At 35.3% G+C, this 20,898-nt stretch overlaps 1 protein-coding gene across 1 annotated transcript; it reads right to left on the bottom strand.

The window, feature by feature from the left end:
- Positions 1-975: 975 nt before the first annotated feature.
- Positions 976-16,080, bottom strand: LOC134256883 (uncharacterized). Its single transcript, XM_062739560.1, has 7 exons — positions 15,641-16,080; positions 9,992-10,090; positions 4,284-4,442; positions 2,062-2,192; positions 1,671-1,806; positions 1,287-1,416; positions 976-1,165 (listed from the first exon to the last, which is right to left on the bottom strand). The coding sequence occupies exons 1-7, from the start codon at positions 15,950-15,952 to the stop codon at positions 1,068-1,070; spliced, it is 1,065 nt and encodes a 354-aa protein (XP_062595544.1). The 5' UTR covers positions 15,953-16,080; the 3' UTR covers positions 976-1,067.
- Between the last annotated feature and the right edge of the window lie 4,818 nt (positions 16,081-20,898).

Raw genomic sequence — 20,898 nt, 5'->3', positions numbered from 1 at the left:
CTTTGTTCAATGTGACATTCACTTTGCAAGATTCAAATTTTTGCAAAGATACTTGTTAGCTTTCATTAGATGTTGCCTGCTCCCCTTCCTGTTGCTGAAAGGTTGAACACTGAATCACTGACAAATTATGTCACTGAAAAAATGTCAAAAAGTTGAAAGGGTCCAATTTAAGCTCCTTTTTATGCCTCCTTTGAAGAGTGGCGGACATTTTGCTTTTGCTGCCATCAAGTTTCCGTTCATTTTCTTGGCAGTGGTTGTACATACTGAAATGAAATTTGGTACATAGATTTTCCATAAGAATATCTAAGTCATGATCTTTTTTTTTGGGTATGATTGAGCCATTTTGGACATAGTTATGCCCCTTGTGCTTAGAAAAGATCTAATTATTTGCAGTTTCTGTTAATTTTCTTGACAGAGGTTGAACATATTGAAATGAAATTTGATAAGCAGATTTTTCATAAGAATATCTAGGTCAAGTTCTGTTCTGGGTACAATTGGGCCTTTTGGACAGAGTTATGCCCCTTGGACTTGGAAACATTTCAACTATTTGGGGGAGGGGGGGGTGGGGCATAAGTATTTAACAAACATTTATTGTGGTTTTTGTTTAAATTGGTCAAAATGTTTGAGGTTGCCTCCCATTTAAATATATTGCTTGTTTTAGACTTGTTTGAAACAAAATTATTGTTAAGTTCTGAATACAAAAAGGATGTAGAAAATATTACTTCTTATATTACAGTGTTATGCCGTTATCTCTTATAGAAGCTGTAAGGTATACTTAAATTTGCAAAACAAGTGATCCTTGCACTGGCCATATTTTTAGCATTGAATAAAATGTCTTTAACATTTCTTTAAGAAAAAAATTACCGGAAACTACTGATGCAAATGGTGATGGGCAGACACATCAGAGAAAGATATGTCAAACATATGCACCAGCCATATTCATCACAGGACATTAATTAAAACAACATTTAAATATTTAATCTTTTTCCCTTTATTTTGATTTAATGGTAGATGTACAGGATTTCAATGATCTCTTTGAATATGTTGTGTTGACTCTCGGTTGAAAATCATTCATATGATCCTCCAACCCCAATCAAAATATTTTCTCCTGACCCAGTGGGGCGATAGGATTTAAACCAGAGCAAGTCAGCCATGTTTACAATCACTGAAAAAAGAATATATGTTTTAAATTCAGCTTATAATAGTTATTTATTGTAATGCAAGAAAATAGTACCCCATTATCTCCCTTGCAGTATGGACATCAATAGCTTTGAAGATATAGTTACTAATTTCTCCTCCATGCAAGTCAGCAGTTACATCCACACAAACTTTGGAACAAGGTTCTCTTGGAGAAAGAGCTATCTCAAACTGACCCTTCAAGGGTATTAACATCAGGAAAGGATTGGAAAGTGGGACCTGTATAAAACAGACAAGCAGACAGAACCTTTGGTTTGGCAGAAAAACCTATATGTATGATTTATATCTAATTTAATTGTTTTAAACTTGACAACCTATTCAATATACATTTACTTCATACCGAGATTTTTTCTAGATTTCCTGACTTGCATAAAAAAAATTCAAGACTTTTTTTAATTAAGTAACCCAGGTCTGATTTAGTCAATATTTATGGTACTATAGATTAAAGATTGTTATATTATTATAACTGTTACATCATAATGGTGTTCTACTGATCCTTTGGAGACAAAAACCCAATTAGAATCAGAAATATCCACTGTCTGGGGCAAGAAGTAAGGCCTCTGGTAGAAGCTCCGAAAGGCTTTCGCCCCTTCTTTTATGCAGTTTTCCCTGAAAAAAAGATAATCTCTCATCTTTAGCAATGATCCTATATGCAAGATTTCTTTTGATATATCACTGATAACATTTTAACTAAATTTTCTATAATACAGAATAAAACAGCAATAATTTCATAAATGTAGACTTTTAACAATGGTGTACTTGATTGCTTTGCTGTTAGCTATAGACTTTGACAATGGTGTACCTGATTGCTTTGTTGTTAGACTTTTAACAATGTTATACCTGAGTGCTGTACCCGATACTTACCAATCTGCTGTGTAGGACTGTGTATCTGAGGTAACAATTTGATGTAGAAATAACTGAAGGTTGTTGTATTTTGTATCAGTGTGGAAGCCACAGACTGGGTTTCTGTGAAGAGCATTGTTCTCTTTGTAGGCCTGGAATAATTAAGATCCTGTTTAATATTTCATTCTGTGGCCTGGTTCAACAAAAATTTGACTGTTTCACCGACTGTTTTTTATTACATGATATATAATTAATTAAATTGGAAAAACACACAAAATAATATAGTAAAACAGTTCAAATTATGCACATAATTACAATTTATATAGTAGGTTATGAAATAACATTTATTATCATCTGTTCCCTGTTTATTGAAAAACATAAAATAAATCGTAAAACAGTTCAAAATGTATTACAATTTATATAGGGTTAGGAAATAACATTTTTATCATCTGTTCCCTGTTTACATGTTATTTATTTTCGCCCTTTTACACTTGCTAACAATTTTGCCCATTTTAAATTTGCCCAGTCACAGTTCTGTTTAAGAATTTATACCGTGTTCTTTGAATCCGCCCTTTTTAGCTCACCTGAGCTGAAGGCTCAAGTGAGCTTTTCTGATCACATTTTGTCCGGCGTCCATCTGTCTGTCCTTCTGTCTGTAAACTTTTCACATTTTCGACTTCTTCTCAAGAACCGCTGGGCCAATTTTAACCAAACTTGCCACAAAGCATCCTTGGGTAAAGGGGATTCAAATTTGTTCAAATGAAGGGCCACGCCCTCATTCAAGGGGAGATAATTTGGAATTAATGAAAATTTGGTGGCATATTTTAAAAATCTTCTTCTCAAGAACCACTGTGCCAGGAAAGATGGAACTTATGGGTAAGCAATATGAGCTGCATTTTTGGAAATTTTATTTTGTTGTTAAAATGTGTTATTATGATAAATTGGTATATAACTTAAACGTTTATGATCAATTTTTAAGAAAATAATTAAAATATATAGCAAAATTCTTTAAAAACTTCTATATAACAAAGGCCATAAATGATCATATTTATATGGAAGCATCCTTAGGTAGTGTAGATTCAAGTTTGTTCAAATCATGACCCCCAGGGGTAGGGTGGGGCCACAATGGCCAACCAAAGTTTTACATAGAAATATATAGGAAATTCTTTAAAAATCTTCTTCTCAAGAATAACAAAGCCGTAATTGATCATATTCATATGGAAGCATCCTTAGGTAGTGTAGATTCGAGTTTGTACAAACCATGACCCCCGGGGGTAGGGCGGGGCCACAATGGCCGACCAAATTTTTACATAGAAATGTATAGGAAAATTCTTTGAAAATCTTCTCGAGAATAACAAAGCCATAATTGATCATATATACATATGGAAGCATCCTTCGGTAGTGTAGATTCAAGTTTGTTCAAATCATGACACCCGGGGTTAGGGCAGGGCCATTATGGCCGACCAAAGTTTTACATAAAAATATATAGGAACATTCTTTAAAAATCTTGTTCTCAAGAATAGCAAAACCATAACTGATCATGGGACTACTTTTGGATTTAAACTTTTCAATAATAAACTAATTTCTAATTCTTCCTAGCCACAGTGCTCAGGTGAGCGATGTGGCCCATGGGCCTCTTGTTAATTCACCCACTTGTGACAAGGGAAAGGGGGCGAAAATAAAACGGGGGTGAAAATTTCCCTGTATACAGTATCAAAAATGTCCTCCATCCCTATTATTTTTTATTAATCTATAAAAGAAGCAAAATTGTTGGCATGCTGATTGTAATATCCTAGACAAAGATTATCACACTTAATTAAACATATATAAAAATTAGTTTCAAAGAAAATTGATTCATTCTTATCAAAAAAAAAAAATTATTTGCCATTGCATGAAGTCTTTTTGCCAGTTAATAATTTCCTCAAACATACTGATTGCACTTGTAATCTAGTAACCAAAGAGATCACACACACACACACACACACACACACCCACACCCTTACCCTCACACACACACCATTTTCAATTTAGCTATACATGTACTTGTTAAACATTCTCAAAGTTTTTACTTTTTGCAGGGAGTAGAGTAGTTGTAGCATTTTATCTTTTCCAGAAATTGTAATTTAAAAGTTATTCAATTTATGAAGAATGTGAATTTAATTTTATTAAAATAATAAAAACATAATCCACCAAAATTTCAAATTTTACAGCACAGTGTAGTAGCTCATTAACTGTGTATGTACCTTGTAAAGAGTCTCAATGTTTGTCTGTAGTTTTTCTTTTGCCCAGTCTTTTGTTCCATCCTCTACAATTACTGGAAGCTCCGGCTTTAGATAGTTGTCATGGAAATCTGTCCCACTTAAATTAGTAACTCTTTCCACGGTCTCAAGATCTTTACAGATCTACAAATAAATAAATGTATATGCTTTGGTGTAATTTTATGAAAAAAAATCAAATCTGTAATTATGGTAAAGGAATTATTTTTGCAGGTTTTACCTCAAGTTTTAGATGGAGCGAATTTATATTTATCTTATACACCTGGCTTGAAATATACAGTAAAACTTGTATTATCTCAGATGTTTTGTATTCCAAAATCTTGTATAATACGATGTAAACTTCAAATCCTTTTCAATTATTTACATGTTTAAAATGTTTCAAAAAACGGAATTTTGTCTTATCAGCCGATTTCTTTGGAACCAGAGGTGACTACATTAGGTAACTTTCACTGTACATTCTGTTGATGTATTCATTTTCGTTAAGTGGTTATTATGTTATATTTACATCCACTGAATATTTTCTCCTTTATTTCTTAAGAAAACCCATTGCGTTAATCACTGCATGAACTACATTAGGCATGTCGCCTGTACAGATTTCTTGATCAGTGGCTGTTCCATCAATGAAACGTATAAAGACGTTCGCATCACTAATACAATGATTAATCTTTTTAATCTTACTTTAAATGATTATTTAAACAGATTTAAATATAAACAATAAAATTTCTTTCTTTGTTTGTTATTACTGGAATTAACGGTTGCAGCTATTGCAGAAAAAATTTACATAACTATTTTTTCTGCAACAGCTGCTTCCGTTAATTCCAGTAATAACAAACAAAGAAAGCTTTTTATTGTTTGATTCACACCATTTACACTGCTTCTTGTCCACTTTATTCAACTATGCTATAATATGATTTAAAGAAATACAGATACTTTGCGCCAGATGCGCTAAGTTTATGAGGAACGTTCCACTAAATTTTGAGTGCTCCAATTTATGTAATTTTATACAGTTTACTATGAAAGAATTAAAACAAGAGGCCCAGGGGCCACATCACTCACCTGAGCAATTGGCTAGGAAAAAGCACATATCAGGGGCTCGTTTCTCAAAAAGTCATAGATTTGGGCCTAAGTTAGTCAGACTAATATAGTTACACCAAAATTTAGACGGGCCTAAATTGCGTTTCAAAAAGCGGCGTAAAACTGGGTCTAAGACAAAGACCTCTCTGCTAGGTACTAAGCATGCGCAGATCGCATTTTATTTGGTTTAGAGACTACAATGACATGTGGCGGATCAAATTAATATCACACTTGAACCTAAATAAAGGATATAAAGCACAGGAATCACAAGCACACTTGCATGTTTTCCCTTTTCACCGTCTTTCAAACAGATATATTACGCAAACCCTGTATTTTCAAGTTCAAAGCATTAACATAGTAGCGGATTCAGAAATCTTGAAAAGGGGGACAGATTGGGGTCGGGTTAGGCGCCCACAGCCACACTACACAAAACTGATTGAGTAAATCTTTTATTATAATTTTGGACACAGCGTTCCTCTCTTCATCCACAAGTGTTTTATTAGATTCTACATTAAAACCAAATGATGGAGGACAGACATGATTATACATACATGTACTTGCGAAAATTTGGAATAAAAAGTAATTTTCCTTTGAGTAAAAGCCATATATGGCTAGGGGCTGGAACAGGCTTGTAGCTACAGTTTCAAAGTCGGGGAATGGGGGGGGAGCAGTATCTAAAAGATTTTTTTCTGTATTTAAAATACTTTACGCAGTTAGAGAGTGAAGGGACAGAGCCCCCGACCAACAGGCGTGCTATCAAAAATTTATCAGTTATGAAATCAAAATTATCATAAAATTAAAACATGGATAAGAGTTTTTTTTAAATGATTAGTTGTCTTCAAGACTATATATGGTTTTCCTTGGCTCCCGTTTTTGGTAAAATTTAAACGTCAGTGAACCTCAATTAAATTTATGTTTTTTGAAAGGATAAAATTTATATATTTCTTTAATCGTTATATTGATATATTGATTTAAGTAATATGCAGAGAATTAAAGGTTTCAAGTGCCTTAGTTTTAAACAAAACTTTAAAAAATGACAATTTTCATACAGTAAGCGACAATTTGATATACATGCGACGCCTTAAACAAGAAAGAAATTTACACATGTAAAACATTTTCTGAATGGGGGCCTAAAATGGCCCATACCATATATAATTCTTAATAATTTCAATCAATTTATTCAATATGAATAAGACATATATTGGCAACCAAGGTGATACATGTACCTGCATTTATGATACATGTATTACATTTTGGACATGGTTTTACATTGATATCGTCATGATAATTTACATAGGTCATGTAGAAATACATATGCATATACACCATTTGCATCATAACACACGCATTCTCAATTTTAATGGAAATATTTTAGAAATTTATAATAATTACTAGATTTATTGCCTGTAATATAGTTCATAAGAATTCGATTTAAAACCTTTAAGCTTTTGCAAGCCATTAAGAAAAAACGATTAACCCATCTACACTTCTCACCTCTCGACAATGAGTGAACAGTCTTATAAACAGAATACTTTAAGTATAATACTAAACATTTTACAAATTCAAATTTTTATGTTTTAATAATATCATATTTAAAGACATGCAATTAAAGGGGAAAATTAAAGAAGCATTGACTTGGTTGATGGCATATAGTTACCGAATATTTCTTATTATCTAAAATATATTTTTAAAAATGAATATTGTTTGAGGATTTATTGAAACATTATCCATTTCAAAACAAAAAAAAAATATCCGGAATCTGGCATCGTTTTTAAAAAGTGAATGGGGATGGGAGGGGGGATTAAGTAATTAAGTGACCAAAATATTCAGCCGAGAAGAGAAATGCTGAAAGTGGGAATCAGCCCATAAATTATTCACCTTTTAAAAACAGAAAACGCATTATTGCAATGAATAAAAAAGGGAGGATTGAAGCCCCCACCCCCCACCCCCGACAATACGTGCCTACATTTTTAAAAAATAAAATCTGGCACTTCTAAATTCCTACCCGACTAGAATTCGAAATTCTTAATAACAAATTTCTAGTTCATTCCACCTTCTGCGAAAAATAATCGATGGATAATAATATATGTTGTTTGTAAATTTTCATGATTTTTGCATATCATATAATTATGTGCATGTATATGAACAGGTATTATATCGCATATGTATAAAAAAATATTTTTTTAAAACTCTTTTTGATTAAAACACTTGCCCTTTTTCAAAGCTGTGTACAGACTAAGAACTTATGCCTAGTCATGAGCAGGCCTAGATTTTAACCAAAATTTAGTCTCGACTAAGTATCCGCCTTTTTGTGAAACGCAACTTAGTCCAACTTCCGGGTTTAGTCACTGATTTAGTCCGGACTAAGCTTACGCCTGGTCGTAGACCTTTTTGAGAAATGAGCCCCAGATCAGAACTGAAAGTTTACTGGGGGGGGGGGGGGGGGGGGGGGGGGCTTGAATTTTAACCCCCAGGGGGTCATGATTTGAACAAACTACCTGAGGATGATTCCCTATAAATATCACTAAGCTTGGCTTTGAAGTACTTGAAAAGAAGATTTTAAAAGGTTTCCCTATATATTCCTATGTAAAACTTTTATCGGCCATTTGGCCCCACCCTACCCCCGGGGGGTCATGATTTGAACAAATTTGAATCTAGACTACCTGGGGATGATTCCACAGGAGTTTCATCTTTCCTGTCTCGATGGTTCTTGAGAAGAAAATTTTTCCTATATATTCCTATGTAAAACTTTAATCGGCCATTTTGGCCCCATCCTACCCCCGGGGGTCATGATTTGAACAAACTTGAATCTACACTACCTGAGGATGATTCCACATGAGTTTCATCTTTCCTGGCCCAGTGGTTCTTGAGAAGAAAATTTTTAAAGATTTTTTTTTATATATTCCTATGTAAAACTTTGATCGGCCATTTTGGCCCCACCCTACCCCTGGGGGTCATGATTTGAAAAAACTTAAATCTACACTACCTGAGGATGATTCCACATAAGTTTCATCTTTCCTGGTCCAGTGGTTCTTGAGAAGAAGATTTTTAAAGATTTTTCCTATATATTCCTATATAAATTTTGATCGGCCATTTTGGCCCCACCCTACCCCCGGGGGTCATGATTTGAATAAACTTGAATCTACACTACTGATTCCACATAAATTCATCTTTCCAGGCCCAGTGGTTCTTGAGAAGAAGATTTTTAAAGATTTTTCCTATATATTCCTATGTAAAACTTTGATCGGTCATCTTGGCCCCACCCTACCCCCGGGGGTCATGATTTGAACAAACTTGAATCTACACTACCTGAGGATGATTCCACATGAGTTTCATCTTTCCTGGCCCAGTGGTTCTTGAGAAGAAGATTTATAAAAATTTTTCCTATATAATTCCTATATAAATTTTGATTGGCCATTTTGGCCCCACCCTACCCCTGGGGGTCATGATTTGAATAAACTTGAATCTACATTACCTGAGGATGATTCCACATAAATTCATCTTTCCAGGCCCAGTGGTTCTTGAGAAGCAGATTTTTAAAGATTTTTCCTATTATTCCTATGTAAAACTTTGATCAGCCATTTTGGCCCCACCCTACCCCCTGGGGTCATGATTTGAACAAACTAGAATCTACACAACCTGAGGTTGATTCCACATGAGTTTCATCTTTCCTGGCCCAGTGGTTCTTGAGAAGATTTTTTAAAAATGCCATTATTTTTTCTCTAATTCATGATTATCTCCCCTTGGAAAAGGGCGTGGCCCTTCATTTGAACAAATTTGAATCCCCTTTACCCAAGGATACTTTGTAGCAAGTTTGGTGGAAATTGGCCCAGTGGTTCTTGAGAAGAAGATGAAAATGTGAAAAGTTTACAACGACAACGACGGCGACAGACAACGGACAAATTGTGATCAGAAAAGCTCACTTGAGCCTTTGGCTCAGGTGAGCTAAAAAATTAACAGAAATTACTTTGACACCAAATCAAAATCAATAAACCTAACTGTTTGCCCTTAGACTTTGAAATATCAAATTCTTAAACTGTTTTCCAAACTTTTCTGCATGCAGATAATGAGTTGATTTTTGATTTATTATCTTAAGTTTATAATAAGGACTTACAGTTTCAGGTCAACGAAACCATTTTCTGCAACACTTTAAAAAATTAAAATTTCTTCACTGTTTTCTAGAAATTGTTTTTGCTTTGTTTGTACATATACAATGATTTTTCATGTCTTTTATGCTGTGGATGACTTTACCTATGAAGTTAAGTTTGAGTTATGCTAATCTACCTATTTTCACTCAATACTCTTAGATTTTGAACATTTCCAATAATTTTCTTTTAAATCTGAAGAGGATGTAGCACTTTGGAATAATTACACAAACAATTGGACAATGGTAACACTTTTCACTGAATTAAAAGAAAGATCTATAGACTAATGTGTCTTATTTGGTGTAGTTTAACTGTGATGCAAGTAATATTGAGATCAGACTTAAACTGTAGGAGTAGTATTTTTGAAAAACTGCATAAAGAAAGACAGAAGTATTCTTTACCATCACATAAGGCTAAATCTGAAATCGAGCTGCACTGATTTTATAAGTTACCTACATCACAGTCTTCTTCTGTAAGAGTCACTCCAGCATACAGGGGGTTGTCAACCATACACTCCCACTGGTGAACCTTGGTCCAATCCCACACAGGAATCAGCTGTTAACAACAAATAAATAGCACAGCATTTAACTAACACATTTATTGGGTACATAAACATAATGTGAAATCAACACCAAATTCTTCTACTTATTTTCTGACATCTATTTTACATGACTATTGCAGTCAAACTCTGGTTTTTGAATTGCAAACTGCGGAGAACAATTTTCAGTATTGTACATGGTTTCATTTAACTGCAGGTTTCCTATTATATAAACTTAATTAAACATTTTATTTTTGCTTTCATGATGGGTGGTCCAGTGAAAAGTATATTTGCAGGCATATGGTAAAGATGCCAATGTTACATACGCCCAAATTTGTAACTTGTATTCCATTAAAAATTCATACAGAATGTTTTTTTTTTTGTTTGTGATTGCAAATTGGTGAGAGAGAGACAGCATACAACACAATCAATCAAAGTAAATCGCAAAGTTTTCTTTAAATGTTAGATAAGTTGAGTTAAAGTTTCCGATCAGTATAATAATAAAGCATGTAACCATTCAACTGCAGTAAGTATCTTTTAGAAAATCTAGGTATATCACACACTTACACCGGAACCAAAATTCATATAACAGTTGTACATATTTTTTATCAAGAATACTGACATGTTTAACTGACACTACAGCATCAAGCTATCAACCAGTATGTTACACCCTACTGATACTGTTTCATATTTTAACAGCTGTTTCATTTTGTAAAAAACAATTACTACAAACACTACATTTATAAAACTTATATGCCTAGCAGTATATGTCAATTATTTACAGTATGTGATTCAGTGCATGAATCTATTTAAAAAATTGAGTCATGAAGTGATGTCACTGTACTACTATTTTGTGTCATTAATTAAAATTGCTTTCATATTTTTGGATATTTAAGAAGTATTTCTGTATCTGTATGTATACGTTGTAGTATCCTATATAGGCTTTTTCACAACGGTAAGAGAGAGCGCCAGATGTTACTGGCGTCGCTGTTCCTGTAGGGCGGTCTTACATGTAAATCCCTCTATTGTTTTCGCATGTACGACAGAGTTGGGTAGATGGTTCCACTCAATACACGTGTCCACAAAGAATGAGTGCTGATATTGTGGTTTTCTACTGGCTGGTATTGCTAAGCCTTTGCTGTTGTTGCACACATGTTTTTGTAAATATTTGTTGTCTGATAGTCCTTATATTGTTTTGGTTTGATTTGGCATTTTTCTTTGGTATATTTTACGAATAGATGAGGTGGTAGTGCCGGCACCAACCCCTCAACCACTTTGTACATTAGAATTAATCGAAAACTTGTTCTTCTTTCCTCTAGTGTTTCAATATCAAGACTTTTTCTCATAGATGCTAGTGCTCCTGGGTTCCTAGTGTTGTAGTCTTTTTGATGAATCGTATGGCTCTATTTTGTATTCTTTCGAAACTTGTCCATATCCCCTTTGAGGTATGGGTTTCAGATAGTAGCTCCATATTCCATAATTGATCTAACTAGGGATATATATGCTGTTTTTCCTGCATTCTTCTGGGACATTTCGGAGATTTCATCTTTGGAAGCCTAGTGTGTTATTTGCTTTCTTACTGATGTTGTTTATGTGTAGACTCCATTTGAGATCGTTTGATATTTCAAGTCCAAGGTATGGGTTGTTTTGTACTTCTTGGAGTATGTGGCTGTTAAGTTGGTATAGTTTTGTTGATTTCTGATTGATTGACATAATGTAGCACTTTTTAGCATTGAATCTCATGCCCCACTTATTTGCCCAGACCTCTAGTTGGTTGAGGTCATTTTGTAGTATCTGATGGTCTTTGTTGCTCCTGATGGTTCTATATAGGAGGCAATCGTAGGCAAATAGGCGTACAGACGAGCTGACAGCGTCTGGTAGATCGTTTATGTGGCATAGGAACATTATCGGGCCGAGTACTGTGCCTTGTGGAACTCCTGAGTCTACTAGGGCTGGGACGATACAACTTTTTCTATATCGATACGTATCACGATATTTGAGCCACGATACGATATGTATCACAAAATGTTTAATTGCTTATAAAATCTTTTTTTGCATTGAAATAAACAAATTATTTCTTTGCAAATAAGAATAATTTATTCAAAATAATTGTTAATATGTTGTAAAACAAGAATATTTTACTCAAATGGTGTTAATTATTATTTATTTCATATCTATATTTATATTTAACTTATTTATTTTATATATTAAACCCCAAATGTTAAATAAACAAAGAAAAATAGAAGTCAGATTTTCATGGGCGATATTTCGATATTTCTTCATATGTATCGATATGCGTATCGTCCTTACATGTATCACGATATATCGATATCTCGATATATCGTCCCAGCCCTAGAGTCTACTGATGTTTCCTCCGACTCTGTTCCCTCTACTATTGTTTTCATTTTCCTTGTTGTTAGAAAGTTGTTTAGCCATGTGTGGAGTGTTCCTTGGATGCCATATTGATGTAATTTGTGGAGTAGTTTGTCGTGAGATTTGAAAATATATTAGAGATTTGAATATATTTGATATTTGAAAAGTTCCTAGGTTTTCTTTGCATGAATCTTTCCAAATTCAAACTTCAATTATCAATAATAAAATCTACAGGAAAAATATTTCAAGATCTAATTTGATAATGTGGAAATATTGAATATTCTACTTCATCTTTTACCACTCTAATCATTTTTAAGGTAAGAGACTTTTAAAGCAGTATTTGTTCCTTGTGCAAGTTCTGCATATAAACATGATAAACATTTCTGCATTTTGTTTTATATATGAATTAGCTTTGTCTATCTTTCTGTCGGCATTATTGAAAATAATTAAACTTTTGTCTATTGTGTAGTGTTTAAAAGAAAATCATTTCCAAAAGCATTTTAAAAAAAGACTGCATTCACATGCATCAGTAATAATCAACGGTTACTAGCCTTGCATTAAACCTTAAATTGTCAAAGTGCCTTTTCACTACGGTGTTTGATTTAATTGACAGAATCTATCTATGCATGGTTCATTCTTATATTTTATTAATCACAAACACTGGAAGTTGATAAATATTTAAAGTATGTACGGGTATGTGTGCATGTATGTATATGTACATATGTTAAACAAAAAACAGACAAACAAAAGAAACAAAAAACAAACAAAAAAAAAACTCCTTAAATTCCAGATCAAGTACCCATATCATTGATTACTTTAAACATATTTTATTGAATAAATCACTAAGGATTGGGCAACAGGCAAGACCTATGTACACCCTCTCCTTGTATTACAGGTAAATATACAATGGTAAATAATAATACATGATTATGTTTCAAAAAAGATGACAACCCCCTAACTGTTTACATATTATTTACATACTGTTCCAGCTTAAAAACAAGAGGCCCACGGGCCACAGCGCTCACCTGAGCATATCAGCTCGGAAAAAACACATCAGATCAGAACTGAAAGTTTACTGGGGGGGGGGGGGGGGGGCTTGAATTTTAACCACCAAGGGGATCATAATTTGAACGAACTAGAATCTACATTACCTGAGTATGTTTTCATATAAATATTACTAATCCTGGCTTTGAAGTACTTGAAAAGAAGATTTAAAAAGGTTTCCCTATATATTTCTATGTAAAACTGTGGTCGGCCATTTTTGCCACACCCTTACCCCGGGGTCATGACTTGAACAAACTTGAATCTACACTACCTGAGGATAATTTCACATGAGTTTCATCTTTCCTGTTCAATGGTTCTTGAGAAGAAGATTTTTTAAAGATTTTTCCTATATATTCCTATGTAAAACTTTGATCGGCCATTTTGGCACCGCCCTACCCCCGGGGGTCATGACATGAACAAACTTAAATCTTCACTACCTGAGGATGATTCCACATGAGTTTCATCTTTCCTGGCCCAGTGGTTCTTGAGAAGAAGATTTTAAAAGATTTTTCCTATATATTCCATTTTTCCTATATATTCCAATGTAAAACTTTGATCGGCCATTTTGGCCCCGCCCTACCTCCGGGGGTCATGACTTGAAGAAACTTGAATCTATACTACCTGAGGATGATTCCACATGAGTTTCATCTTTCCTGGCCCAGTATTTCTTGAGAAGCAGATTTTAAAAGATTTTTCCTATATATTCCTATGTAAAACTTTGATCGGCCATTTTGGCCCCGCCTTACCCCCGGGGGTCATGACTTGAACAAACTTAAATCTACACTACCTGAGGATGATTCCACAGGAGTTTCATCTTTCCTGGCCCAGTGGTTCTTGAGAAGAAGATTTTTTAAAAATGTCAATAATTTTTCTTTAATTCATGATTATCTCCCCTTGGAAAAGGGTGTGGCCCTTCATTTAAATAAACTTGAATCCCCTTCATCCAAGGATACTTTGTGCCAAGTTTGGTTGAAATTGGCCCAGTGGTTCTTGAGGAGAAGATGAAAATGTGAAAAGTTAACGACGACGACAACGACAACGACGACAGACGACAGACAAATTTTGATCAGAAAAGCTCACTTGAGCCTTCAGCTCAGGTGAGCTAATAATACAATTATTTGAAAAAAAAAAATTATGCATTTAATAGAGTATCTAATATAACAGTGTCCCTAATGACTAATATCATTGACTCATCACTCAAGACCCACATTTTAAAAACTAATTGACTAATTGATGTGTATGTCTTTTATAAATCATCACTCATCACTCAAGACCCACATTTTAAAAACTAATTGACTAATTGATGTGTATGTCTTTTATAAATCATCTCTTTTCTTATTTATTTTTTTTTTAATACTGTAAAACGAGAAAATTTGGCGCAAACGTATTTTAGCGCAAACGCAAGTGGGAATGCATTGGCGCAAATAAATTTTAGCGCTTGCACTTATCAGTAAAATATATAAATGTGATATTTTGTTGGGTTTTTTTATCAATACCCTTATTTGACTTTTTGGTTTGTCAAGCACGGAAACACATTAGTACTCCCATATATCAGTAAACATTCGTTAACTTTACCTCGGCACGTGTTGCTATCACATGGACGTGGTACAAAGTTAAAATTTATTTTATTTCTACTTTCAATTAAAAGAAATGGAGTATTTACTCATTTAAATCATATTAAACAATGCATGCATCGACAGAAAATTACTTAGATAAAACGGCAATTCTAATCAGGTATAATTGTCTGCAAGCTCAATCGCCATGTTTAACTCGAGGCGATAGATGATTGACACGCCGAGAAGCCAAACTTTGAAGGTGCTAATGATAATAATCGGGTAACAACTACCGGGGTAACAATAGTTTAACTAAATTATAATTTGGCAGAACTTTCTGTCGTCTTCCGAACATGTGCAGTTCTATTCTGTATATAAAATCCAATGACCCTTCGACATTACGTAATCGCGAGTTCCGGTGTCGGTTTACATGTACTTATGTAAAAGCTTTGAACACACACAAAAAAAATGATATTTTGAAATCCTTTAGCGCACAATAAATTTTAGAGCTCAGGGGCTCTTGCACCAAAGGCGCGAAAATTAATAGTGCGCCAAATATTCTCGTTTTACAGTATATTAAAGCTAGGGATTATATACCTTTATAGCTGTGATTCTGCTGACAGCCAAGATAAACCTGTACGTTGGATCGCAATAATACAATGCAGCAATGACGGCTATAAGTACACCAACAAGTATCAGTTTCCTTTTCGTCTTCTGCCACGCCAGAGAGTCAGTGGCGAGAAGGAAAGGCTCCGCCGACTGTCGAATTTCCTTCTTGCTGTATCCAGAATTGATGCAAAACTGGTGAAGCAGACGAATTTCTCTATCAAAGTAGTCAATTTTTTCCTTGAGACTCATTTCCTTCTTTTCTTTGTGAACATCTGGAATCTTTTCGTCATTCTCCAACATCTTCCTACTTGATCCGTACGTTTACTGGTTTGCAAATTAATCACTACGCGTAAAATAATCGATATTCATTTTTAGGCAACAGGTGCGATGAAATGGAAAATAAAGTGGTTTCGATTTTACGTAGGCCGATCTCGTTTTTGTCGCGACGTCAGGTGTCGAACCCGACTATGAAGAAAATCTAATGACGGGTCAAAGGCAACTTTAAACTTATCGATATTATATATATATCGATAACGATAATTTCACTTTACGTTCGAGGAACAATTTACGATATTTTTATGTAAGCTTGTGCACTTAAATTCTTTTTAGAATTTCTCATCTATATCCAATTATTTAGGTTTCAATTCAGTTCAAGATATTCTGATCAAACTTCAAAAAAAAAAAAAAAAAAAAAAAAAAAAATCACGTTGAATTAATAACATACCCTCGACAGAGATTAATGTCCTGTGGAAATATTTCTATTTTTTGTTCTTTTGTTCCTTAGTAATTTGTTGTTGTTTTTTTTGTGTTTGTTTTTTTTTTATAATTTCTGTTTCTTTTCTTCTCATTTTTTTGCTGCTAAAGATAGCATTATTTTTTATTCCTAGACAGGTTATCACCTTTTCCCCCAGACTTAGATGTAATATTATTTGATTTTTGTTTGTTTCTGCAAAGAGACCACACCACCCCCTACCCCTCCACCAACCTTGCACTGAGCCCACCAAAGTTTTTTGGAATTTGGAAAATTTCTCTCCCTTTTTGGCTCCTCAACAATTTCTCGTGTCTTGTAAATCTCTCTCTCTCTCTCTCTCTCTCTCTCTCTCTCTCTCTCTCTCTCTCTCTCTCTCTCTCATATTTAAGGGAGGTGGCGAGATTTTATTCCCCCAAGGATTGCGTAAAATGTGCCACCATAAATTTTTTTAATTGTTTGAACGATGTATAAAATCGTTTGAACGATTTATAATATTTTTAATTTGTTCGTAAGATTTTTTAAAAATGGTGTTATATTTAAAGGATAGTTTAATGCAATTATTTGCGTCTAAGACACTACATGGCCTTTACCAGTTGGTAAGCATTATATGTGCTCTTTTTGCTGATTTTTATGTCCAAATTGTTTATTTTTAAATCTTTTATCTACATGTATATAGAGCAGTATCACACCAGTATACATACTATCCAGAGTCCGCGTCTCCAGCTGTGTAATTAATGACAACATGGGGTATACCTTTTTACATTGCTGACCCATCAAATTTCTATCTTGACCTCATTTCACAGTATGACCTTAAATACATTTTTTCATTTGTAAAATTATTTTCCCAGTCCTTAAATATGACACAAATGTACATACAATAAAAAAAACTTTTTTCCCAGCTCAAGGTCACGTTTTATGTCCATCTGGACTAAGTGGACTTGTAAAGGGATGATTTGAAAAATCTACGAAAAATAAACCTTTTTTGTTGTAAGTAGGGGCACTGCCTATATCAGGTCCACAAGATTAATTTTTTCAGTTTATAATGTTTGCTTGCATGGAAAACTATTTTATTTACTGCATCATACATCAATTCATGATCATAGATCAATAGAATACCTTATAAATGTGTTATGTTTTTTTTTGTCGGGGGGGGGGGGGGGGGATTTACATGTAAATACCGGTACTCTGTTGTTATAGATAAACGTTATATATAATTTTTGTTGTTTGAAAGAACCGAATATGTGACCTGAAAAGTGCCCAATTATAGAGCCTAATACCCTAATGGTTGCCCTTACTATAGAGCCTAATGCCCTAACAGGTGCCCTAATCATGGTACCCATTGCCCAAACAGGTGCTGTAACTATAGAACCTACTGCCTTAACAGCTGCCCTAATTATACAGCCTAATGCCCTAATGGTTGCCGTGGCTATAAAGCCTATTGCCCAGACAGGAGCCAAAACTCTAGAGTCTAATGCTCTAACCATGAAACCTTATGTCCAAACAGGTGCCTTAACTATAGAGCTTAATGCCCAATGGTTGCCCTAACCATGAAGCCTAATGCCCTCACAAGTGCCCTTACCATAGAGCTTAATACCCATAAAGGTGTCCTAACTACTTAGTCTAATGTCCATATGGGTGTTCAAACCTTGAAGCCTAATGCCTTAACATGTGCCCTAACCATGGGGTCTTATGACCTAACAGTTGTCCTAACCATGGAGTCTAATGCCCCAATAGGTGCCCTAACTATTGAGCCTAATGCCCAATGGGTGCCCTAACCATGAAGCCTAATGCCCTTACAAGTGCACTTACCATGGAGCCTAATGCCCTTATGGATGCCCTTACCATTTAGCTTTATGCCCTAACAGGTGCCCTAACCATGGAGCCTAATGACTTAACAGGTGCACTTACCATGGAGCCTAATGACCTAACAGGTCCCAAAACCATGGAGCCTAATGACTTAACAGGTGCCCTAACCATGGAGTCTAATGCCCTAACAGGTGCCCTAACCATGCTGTCTAATGACTTAACAGGTGCCCTAACCATGCTGTCTAATGACTTAACAGGTGCCCTAACCATGGAGTCTAATGCCCTAACAGGTGCCCTAACCATGGAGTGTTATGCCCTAACAGGTGCCCTAACCATGGAGTCTAATGACTTAACAGGTGTCCTAACCATGGAGTCTAATGCCCTAACAGGTGCCATAACCATGGAGCCTAATGACCTAACAGGTGAACTATAACCATGGAGTCTAATGCCCTAACAGGTGCCCTAACCATGGAGTCTAATGCCCTAACAGGTGCCCTACATGGAGTCTAATGCCCTAACAGGTGCCCTAACCATGGAGTGTTATGCCCTAACAGGTGTCCTAACCATGGAGTCTAATGACTTAACAGGTGCCATAACCATGGAGCCTAATGACCTAACAGGTGAACTATAACCATGGAGTCTAATGCCCTAACAGGTGCCCTAACCATGGAGTCTAATGCCCTAACAGGTGCCCTACATGGAGTCTAATGCCCTAACAGGTGCCCTAACCATGGAGTGTTATGCCCTAACAGGTGTCCTAACCATGGAGTCTAATGGCTTAACAGGTGCCCTATAACCATGGAGTCTAATGGCTTAACAGGTGCCCTATAACCATGGAGTCTAATGGCTTAACAGGTGCCCTATAACCATGGAGTCTAATGGCTTAACAGGTGCCCTAACCATGGAGTCTAATGACTTAACAGGTGTCCTAACCATGAAGCCTAATGACTTAACAGGTGCCCTAACCATGAAGTCTAATGACCTATCAGGTGCCCTAACCATGGAGTGTTATGCCCTAACAGGTGTCCTAACCATGGAGTCTAATGGCTTAACAGGTGCCCTATAACCATGGAGTCTAATGGCTTAACAGGTGCCCTATAACCATGGAGTCTAATGGCTTAACAGGTGCCCTATAACCATGGAGTCTAATGGCTTAACAGGTGCCCTATAACAGGTGCCCTATAACCATGGAGTCTAATGGCTTAACAGGTGCCCTATAACCATGGAGTCTAATGGCTTAACAGGTGCCCTAACCATGAAGCCTAATGACTTAACAGGTGCCCTAACCATGAAGTCTAATGACCTATCAGGTGCCCTAACCACAGACCCTAATACATTGTACCCCAACAGGTGCCCTAACCATAGACCCTAATATCCCAACAGGTGCCCTAACCATAGAACCTAATACATTGTACCCCAACAGGTGCCCTAACCATAGACCCTAATATCCCAACAGGTGCCCTAACCACAGACCCTAATACATTGTACCCCAACAGGTGCCCTAACCATAGACCCTAATATCCCAACAGGTGCCCTAACCATAGACCCTAATGCCCAATGGGTGCCCTAACCATGGAGCTTAAGTATCATACTGGGTATACAAAGAGACAGTCTATATGACATTTTCCAGGCTTTTTTCTGATTTTGATATTTGACTTGCCAAGCATGAAAGCCTGGAAAACATCAGATATTTCAGACTAATAAGAGAGAGTGAACGTGTGACAGTATGTCCAAGTCATTTGTTTATGTTTTGTAACTTTAATATAAACACTCCTAATGCGCAAAATGCATTCTAAAAGACCAAATATTTAAGAAATAAGGTATCATTTTTTGAGTTTTATTGAGATGTAAAACGGGTTGGTCACGTGATCAAATACCATAAAGCCCGAAGGGCTTTATGGAAGATTTGATCATGTGCCAACCCGTTTTACATCTCAATAAAACTCAAAAAATGATACCTTATTACTTATATTTACATTTGTGACTTATTCATACTTTATATTTGCCTGATTGTTACTTTTAACGTGTGAAATGCGTTTATTTTTCAAACCCAACGGCATGTATGTAATCCACTAAACGCGCGTCGACCCTTAAAAATATGACACCACCAACCATCTCCCAGAAGGTATGACGTCACAGAGAAATTACGTCGAACGTTTATCCAAACGCACATCTATGACCTCTTGACCCCATACCTGTATTTACACAGTTATAAAAACGCTTGCCTTCAGTAGTGTTATATAAAGGAAAACATTTGCAAATGTAAATATTTGAAAATGAACCTTAAGAACAGATATGAATATGAATTAAAAAATTGGAAAAACGAATACATCTATACTAAAGAAGTTTCGTACAAATCATAAAAAGAACTTTTTCCCCAAGATCTTTATCTGATGAGATTGCGTAATTTTGTATCACTTTTAGTTGGCATCGAGACCTGTTTCGTGGATCCAAATTGCATTGTTAAACAGGACTTTACTTTTGACGATTCCTTTAATGCTTGCTATGGAGACATGTACATGAAAACTCGACTTACAATCCGGGGAAGTATGTGGGCATTATCCTGTGTAGTCCAACAAGGTACATCTTTTCTAGGGATTTCAGTGTGAGAGATGAAAGAGAATTGTGTGCACTTTGCCAAAGGCACTTACATGCACCTTTATGTAATATGATATGATGATAGATTAAT

The sequence above is a fragment of the Saccostrea cucullata genome, unplaced genomic scaffold, assembly GCF_032062105.1.
Source record: "Saccostrea cucullata isolate Sc308-1 unplaced genomic scaffold, CSIRO_AGI_Scuc_v1 ctg8, whole genome shotgun sequence".
Lineage (NCBI taxonomy): Eukaryota > Metazoa > Mollusca > Bivalvia > Ostreida > Ostreidae > Saccostrea > Saccostrea cuccullata.
This window is presented reverse-complemented; position numbering and strand designations above follow the sequence as displayed.